Here is an 8,591-nt window from a genome sequence, read left to right as displayed (position 1 = left end):
GGACTTATTCTCAAAAACTGCTGTGAACATTGACAAATGTCACATCACACAGAGTGACTCAGTTAAAAATTTAGGTGTCATATTTGACCCTGATCTATCCTTTGAGATGCATGTAAAGCAAATTACTAGAACTGCCTTCTTCCATCTTCGCAACATTGCTAAAATCCGTTCAATACTGTCTCAGTCTGATGCGGAAACAATAATTCATGCATTTGTTACCTCCCGTCTCGATTACTGCAATGCACTACTCTCCGGTCTCCCGAAGTCCAGAATCAAGTCTCTTCAGCTAGTACAAAATGCCGCAGCGAGGCTTTTAACCAGGACAAAAAAGTACGATCACATAACACCGATTTTGGCTAACCTGCATTGGCTCCCAGTTAGCCAAAGATGTGACTTCAAAGTTCTCTTAGTATTGTACAAAATCATACATGGACTTGCTCCCTCTTATCTTTCAGATCTGATCTGCCACTATGTCCCGGTCCGAAGCCTACGATCTGAGAGTGCTGGTCTTCTGATGATCCCGAGAGCAAAGAAGTCTTCTGCTGGTTCGAGAGCGTTCTCCATCCGGGCACCGGTGCTGTGGAATGCTCTTCCCCCTGAGATTCGATCTGCAACCTCAGTGGAAATGTTTAAATCTAAACTTAAAACTCACTTCTACTCCATTGCATACGAATAACCTACTCCTCTTGTCGGTTGAAAATAGTTTGTGTAATATAGTGTAACAATCTGTGAAGCCCTTTGAGACTCTTCGTGATTTAGGGCTATACAAATAAAAATGACTTGACTTGACTTAATAACTTTGCCAGTCGGCTATTTCACGAACGGGTTTAATGCCTGACATTTTCTCGCGACCCGGCTAGATATAACATCAACAATTTGGCACTGCGACCAAAAATAGTGTGATGAAAGGATTACAACTAATGCCTTTTCATTTGTTGACTGTATTCTTAGGTGTCTAGTCTATGGGATCAAGCGCACTCAATGCCATGATCTGAGTTTGATTTGCGTTGCATTAGGTTACGCAATTGTGATCAGTATTTTGACAAGGAACTATCACACTTATTTGTATTTTGTGCAATATTAGACCTCACAATCATAGTCCTGTGCGCTATATATATATATATATATATATATATATATATATATATATATATATATATATATAATTTTTTTTATATCACAAAAGACTATTTATTTGGGGGCACACCTTATAGTGTGGAAAATAGGGTACAAGAAATATTTAGCACAGCTCTCCCAAACAATTCTTTTCAGAACAAATAAATAACATGTTCAGATTTTGAATTTTGATTCGTAGTTCTGTTTAGGAATGGTTGAAAGTGGTTCTCAAAGAATGTTAAACCGCACATCAAACCTGAAATGAAATTTATTTTCAAGGTGTTAAGTTAATTACAAAATCATCAGACGTCCAAGACAAATTTTTTACTTAGCTGGGTGGAGTACAACGCATTAGTTGTCAAAGCACATGTTAGGAACAAAAAATAGACCAAAAACAACTTTGAAGGCAACATACTAGTAATATGATTCCTTTCTGGGAAGAGAAGTGAAAATTGTGGCCAGGGATAGTGTCTAATATTTAGGGCCTCCTAGTGGTACAAAAAACGTTAATTTAAGCAAAAAAAAAAAAAAAAACAAGAACATTGATTTGTACTTTTATTAAATAAAGTGAAATCTTTGGTCGCTGCAATGTTTGGCCGGCATCCAACCGCCACGCTGTGCTCAGTGGCACTGACCCTCGCTCATGCCAGACAACACAGTGCCATCTAGTGGTCAAATATGACACACTGGGGCTTTAAAAGGGTGTTTTATTTAGCGCCTCAAAGTGGTGAAAAACTTCATTTATTAAAGTTCATTCAAAAATCAAAACTACATGAACAATCATAAACGTTTTTTTTAATTCTTAGATGAATAGATCTATTTGGTATAAATTTACCTTTCCTGCAGTTATGGGAACCCAAAAAACAAAACCCAAGCCAAAGGCTGGGCTAAAAAAATAATAAGAAAAAAAGTATTTCAGTCACTTTATGTTTATGTAGCTTGAATTCCTGAGGGATTTTTTGAACCTGTTTTTGTTGCACTACACAATACAGTGACACCGAGCGGTCAAATACTACACACTATTACTTTAAAGTTATTAGTTTTGGGTATAAGATCACACATTAAGGAAACAAGGAAGAAAATCGCAGTTTTAAGTTTTGAGGTTTCATAAATTTGTCATTTCCCTTTTTTTTTATGTCCGCTAGTTGCACAACTTATCACTTTAAGTAGCTCAATTAATCCAAGACCAGCATAAGGACTGCATTACCAAAAATACCTTAAATATATGCACAACAGGGTGACCATAAAAAATGTACACAAATTTCAGCATCTGATAGCTCAATTATTTATTTATTCTTAATAGACTAAAGACATTGAAAAATATTATCGCAACAGTGCTAAACCTTGAAGAAAATAAATGTATTCTAATATCCTACAAAAAGTATAAAAACACAGTAGAAGTGCAAAGTCAACATAGAAAGGAGTTAAACAAAGGATCACTAACATAAGTTACCATTACTCAAATTAGAAAAGATTGACTGTTCAGGAGGTCCATGAAAAACATTATGGAAGACCACATACAGTACATCGACAAGCCCCACAAAAGAGGAAATATTACTAAACCAGGGCTCTTCAAGGTGGTGTCCCCGTAAGACAGCTGAGGTGCCCACTGACCTATTCTAAAAAAAACATTTCTGAGTCTATTTAACCCTACTTCCGATAATCAACATGTAATAACATAGTAACAACATAGTATTAACATGACAGTTGTTATTTTAGAAAAGCATATCCGACCGGGTGCCCTTTGCGTTAGTTAGTAACAAAAAGAATCTCTCAGGTTAAAAAAGGTTGGAGACCCCTGCTCTAAACATTTCAACTAAGTCGAAGAAAGTCTTTGCAGCAAGGTAGTCGTGAGGTAGGCATTTCAAAACCATTTGTTCATCGCATCATTTAAGTTTGTGAATGGAGAACTTACATTTCAAGATTAGCGCTTAATGACGATATACTTGGAACGATGTAACAAAAGATGCACACTTTCACACAATTGCAACTACTGGGGACATGTTATGGTCGAACACCATGTTAATTTACCAGGAATTAATTGTTTTTATACTTTCAATAGCATTGTACAATGTACAATGTACAGTAACCCCTTGCTTTAACACGGTTTGTTTATAGAGGTTTTGCTATTTAGTGGATTTTCATCGTGCATTTGTTCTGCAGCAGACAACAAACAGGAAATGCCATCACAGGGGCAGGTGACATAGTGTGTGTGTGTATGTATATTGGGTGTTTGAGACAAGGCAATAGCGGCGCCGTAGGTACACCTACTGCGGCAAAGATACATAACAACTATCACAAGCTAGCCCTGCCGAGTCTGTATCCTACCAATGCCTGATCCATAACCCATACAATGGATGACCTGCAGCCACAACTTGTGGGAAACTGCTACACTCGTGACTCTTAACAATCACGTAGACCAGGCTCAATCCAAGGATCCCCGATCCTAGCATGCAGTTAGCCAGTCGCTCTTTACATCACTTCTTGCACTAAAAGGAAAAGCCCTTCAATTTCATTGTACTATTGTATAATGACAATAAAGACCAGTCATTTATTTGTCTGCAAATCTTTGTTATGTGTTTTTATTATTTTGTTACAGTTGTATGTATCAAATGTTACTGATATGCAGTAAATACAATAATGTTTCTACTTCGCGGGTTTTGACTATTGCAGGACATTTTAGGAACACAAGCCCTCCCGCCCCAGAGAGAAACAAGGGATTCAAGTTGGTTCAACGGATTCAATCTGTCAAGAAAAAATAAACAACTAAGTGATCAGTTGCTAAAATGTTTATACATTTGTAAACACCCCATATGTTAACAAAAAAGGGTGAATACGACGTTTTCTTGAGTCACCGTACTCGTTTAAAGATCAGCGCGGTCACACTATTTCCTTTCTTGCCTCCGAATTGGAAAGTGGGTGTCGGCAGCTCTTCCACACATTCAAATCCTGCAAAACATCAAAGAAAGGAAACAAAATAATTCCTGACGCTTAAAACTAACACCTTGAGCATCAAACATGAAAGGCACTACCGTGTGACCCAAAATGCAAACTTCAGACAGTTATCGCCTGGAGCTCAACAGTCACACTTTTGAGAGCCCGTGTGTTGACTGAGGGAGTCGAATGTCAAAAACGGCCCAAATTTCAATATTTATGCCCACAGTCATACAAAAGAACATACAGTATAACATGAAATACAACCAGTGTTGGGGATAATGCGTTACAAAGGAACGCGTCCCTGGAGCGCATTAACTTTTCTCTGTAATGAGTACTCTAACACATATTTCTCTCTACTGATACTGATATTACTCTTACCGTATATAGTTGTATCTATGCCAGATTTTCAATTATAAAATTAAATCTTGAATCAGCAGTCAGTTTATATGCGCATATTTGGTTGGGAATCACTAGTAGTGAATGGTATGCAGCGTGTCGGAAGGGAGCGTGGCCTATACAGGCACAGCAAAAATCAATGGAGAAAACGTAAGCAAAACAAGTATGGTAAAAGAGTGCAGAATTTAGGTTTTGTTTCATTTTTTGAATTATATTTACAATACACCATGCCTTCAGAATAAAAGATAAGATCATGGACATTACCCAGAAATTGAAAAGGAAATCTTCGAGTGGTTTGAAGACAAGACAAAATGGATGTGGAGTGTTGCGGCTAAGTTGGTTTGCAAGCTCTCTAGATAGGAAAGAAATATGAGGGGTTCACCACTTCCACTGGTTGGCGTACACATTTTCTTCTATTGCCATTACTTCTCGGCTTGATTACTGTAATTAATGGATTTCTGGTCTCCCAATGTCTAGCATAAAAAGTTTGAAGCTGGTTCAAAATGCGGCAGCAAGACTTTTGACCAAGACAAAAAAGTTTGAGCATATTACTCCTATATCAGCTAACTTGCACCGGGTCCCAGTTTGCTTAAGATGTGACTTTAAGGTTTTTTTACTATCATACAAATGTTTGCATGGACTTGCGCCCTCTTATCTCTATAATCTGATTTCCCCCTAGGTTCCTGCACAGAGCCTCTGCTCGGAAAATGCCGGTCTCCTTGTGACTCTGAGAGCCAAGAAGAAGTCTGCAGGCTCAAGAGTGTTCTCTATCCGGGCCCTGGGGCTGTGGAATACTCTGAACCCAAAGATAAGATCTGCAACCTCAGTGGACGTTTTAAAATCTAGACTTAAGATCCACTTCTATTCAATAGCTTATGATTAATGCCCACCTCATACTTTTCTTTTCCTGTCTCTTTCCGACTGCCAGGCTGGTGGGGATACGAGGGAGAAGGACGATTTGAGATGTCTCAGCAGACCAGCATCTGGACCTGAAGCATGTCAACACCCGCATCGACCAGCCGGCAGAGATAGGAAGCTGCGTAGTTGTTGCTATTGACTTTTTGTACTATTTTACAGGCTTGAGGTGTCATTGCGGTCATGCACTTTATGGACAAATTTTAACATATTACCCATTGTTTGCTTTTATTGATGTTCACTATGTTTTGTTTACTATTACCCAATGATAAATTTATTGCACCCTGGTCATCCTTGATGAAGTATTACCCATTGTGAGGCCCCTTCTCAAGGTTTCTTATCTTCCTCGTGCTGAGGTTTTGATTTTTCCTTGCCGGTTTGTTGGTTTAAGATTAGTGGATATTGTAATTCTAACCTGTTCAGTCCTTTGAAACATCTTATGATTGAGGGCTATACAAATAAGTGTGACTTGACTTGACCTGATTGTGTGGCTATTTTTAAGCAGTTCCAGGTAGTGATTCAGAGTAACACACTACTTTTGGGTGTCAATGAATGGCTAAATAGTGGTCACGTGGAGCATGGAGCGCAAAGTAAATACGTTTACATTTTTGATGTGTTTTTTTTGCCCAACATCTTCAAAATTATAGGAAAATATCCTTTATGGCACATATATACGATGACCACACTTCAGCTGCTGCTTTGCAAGATGGAACCGAAAGTTGAATGTCACACCTGGAATTCAATTTACAGTTCGATTATTTTAGTTTTCAATGTACAAAGTGTTTTATAAAAACCAGATGTAACAAAGTGCACGTTTAACAAGATGAGAATTGAGATAGTGTGACTTTTCCCCTTTAGAATAAGTCAAGAAATTAGCTACCTTGTTGTTAAAAGCTTGTTGAGCTGGGCAAAACCCCCCAAAATTTCCTTCACTTTAAAAGTAACCGGAGGATATAGAAATATATTTTTCCCAGATATTTTAAATCTTGTGTTTTCTAGGTCAAATAGCTTTTTGGACCAGTTTGGCACAGAGTTATTCACGAAGACAGAGTTGCCAGTTGGTTTAAAGAAGAACCTTTGAACCTGTAATATTGTTTTACGCCGCTGCCCCTCAAAGCCGAGGTCTGGCTCATCTCTTAAGAGCGGGATGATACTTAACACCAAAAAGCAACAGCAACCAGTTGATCAAGGTGCTGAGTCGGTAACCATGGAAACAAGTCAAGTCAAGTCATGTTTATTTTTATAGCCCTTAATCACAAGAAGTCTCTAAGGGCTACACAGACCAAAGACTACAACAGACAAAAGACTATTATCAAACCATAGCCTGATCGAAAACCTACATGAGGGCAAGGAAAAACTCAAAACATCAGCATGAGAAAAATGAAGAAACCTTGAGAGGGGACCATACATGAGAAAATATCCCTTCCAGGATAACCAGGATGCAATGGATGTCGCAATATAAAAACATCAACACAAAACAAAGGTAATCCAAAAACAATTGAATAGAAGTGTGTTTTAAGCCTGGCTTTAAAAAGTTCCACTGAGGTTGCACATCAAATCTCACAGGGCAGAGCATTCGACAGCACCAGGACCCGAATGGACAACGCTTTCAAACCTGCAGATCTCTTCTTGGCTCTAGGGATCACTAGCAGTACTATCTGTTTCATGTGGGGAGTAAACCTTACCCAAAAAACGGCATGGAGAGGGATGGGTGCTGCTAGGCTGTACTTTCCCAAGACACAGCACTGGAGCTCGAACTATTTTTGGCTGGGCTGATTATTGGCACTGATATTTGGGGGATATTGCTATCTGCTTTTTTGTTGATTCAATCGGCCGATTAAATATATTTAAAACTGTGTAAGAGGAGCAGGTTAGAACTTTGCTTTGGAAGCAGAGTTTTTCTCTCATTCGCATCCTCCCCAATCCCCAAACCCCCGCGCCTTTCTTATTGGAGAAGCGACCATGGATGGAGCCACTGAAAGAAAAGCCTACCTGGACTCCACAGGCTGCAGACTGAATTAAGATTAGTCATGTTAGTTGTGTTGAAATGTTAATATATTTACTGTACTGTAAAAGATTTCTGACAGCTGTTAAAAGTTTGATTTGAATTTATAACAAATATTCTTTGTTTCTTTTAGCAATATTGAAATATTTTACACGAACTTTTGAACTTTTACGGCAAATGAATATCAGCTCCAAAGATCAGTTATCGGCCCCCTCTTGATATTGATAATCGGTATCGGTCCTAAAAAAGCTATAACGGTCGAGGCCTTCACAGCACAACCTGGTGTTTGAGGGTTCTGTATACCACGAAACGCAAATCTGGGGGTGAAGGCAATAACTTTTTAAATGAAGTAACTAGTAACTTAAACTAGTTACTTTTTTCAGTAACACGCCCCACGAAGAATGCCCGGTAGGTGGTTAATGTTACAAATTTGCTGAGTCTGTGAATGACATTGTCTTTACAATATTAATCAAAGATACCTAAACGTTTTGCCAACTAAAGCGTTTTCCCGATTGAAGACAGGCAATATTGGGATGTAAAGATGGGCAGATAGCAACATGGCCTCACCTTCTTTGAAGCGCTTGAGCAGCTGCGCTTTTGTCCAGTTGCAGGACGTGATGGAGAAAAGGCCTTGATCCACCAGGGAGCTTTTCAAAGCTTGCACGTAAAGTCTTTTCAACTCTTCGCTATTTTCGGGATTCAGGCTGATGGCGTCAAACGTGCCTTTGTCAACACACAAGTCGTATTCCCCGACTCCGCCTAAACAGAAGTCCATTTCCTAAAAAAAAAAAAAAAAAAAAAAAAAAGTCACATGTAATTGGATCAGTGTTTCTAAATGTTTTTTCATGAAAGAATCTTAAAGTTCAGTGTCCGTCCGGAAAGTGTAAAAATAAATTCCCGGCACCAGTGTAATGTTTATTGAAGTTTACATTCTCCTGTTGCCTTAATCGATAGAATAACAATTTTCTATCATTATTGGTCACTGTGCATACATTGATTTTACAATATATTTAACCGTTTTTTCCCAAGTTTTACTATATTTTCATCGTCCTTTTCTAGAAATATATAAATAGAAATATTTTAAATGAACAAATATTGTTTAAATAAAATTTTTATTTTTTTAATATTTTTTAGTTTTAGTTGTAATATTACAAGGGAAAAGTCTGATTTGCATAAACAAAATGGTGTATATATCAGGGGTCTCCAACATGATGCCCATGGG

At 38.2% G+C, this 8,591-nt stretch overlaps 1 protein-coding gene across 2 annotated transcripts in view; it reads right to left on the bottom strand.

Moving 5' to 3' along the window:
• Positions 1-1,424: 1,424 nt before the first annotated feature.
• The window catches only part of eef1akmt2 (EEF1A lysine methyltransferase 2), a 21,588-nt gene continuing 14,421 nt past the window's right edge, over positions 1,425-8,591 (bottom strand). The window contains exons 5-7 of one of the 2 annotated variants that reach the window (XM_088350975.1): positions 7,937-8,147; positions 3,977-4,065; positions 1,425-3,861 (exon numbers count right to left, since the gene is read on the bottom strand). In XM_088350975.1, the coding sequence (XP_088207101.1) occupies positions 3,838-3,861; positions 3,977-4,065; positions 7,937-8,147 (324 nt within the window). In that variant the 3' untranslated portion in view covers positions 1,425-3,837. Of the gene's footprint in view, positions 4,066-7,936; positions 8,148-8,591 lie in introns of both variants that reach the window. The other variant, XM_088350974.1, reaches the window with a different exon arrangement.

The sequence above is a fragment of the Urocampus carinirostris genome, chromosome 13, assembly GCF_059441175.1.
Source record: "Urocampus carinirostris isolate Australia breed hairy pipefish chromosome 13, RoL_Ucar_1.0, whole genome shotgun sequence".
NCBI classification, from domain to species: domain Eukaryota; kingdom Metazoa; phylum Chordata; class Actinopteri; order Syngnathiformes; family Syngnathidae; genus Urocampus; species Urocampus carinirostris.
Note: the sequence above shows the minus strand (reverse complement) of the source record. Positions and strands in the feature narration are given on the sequence as shown.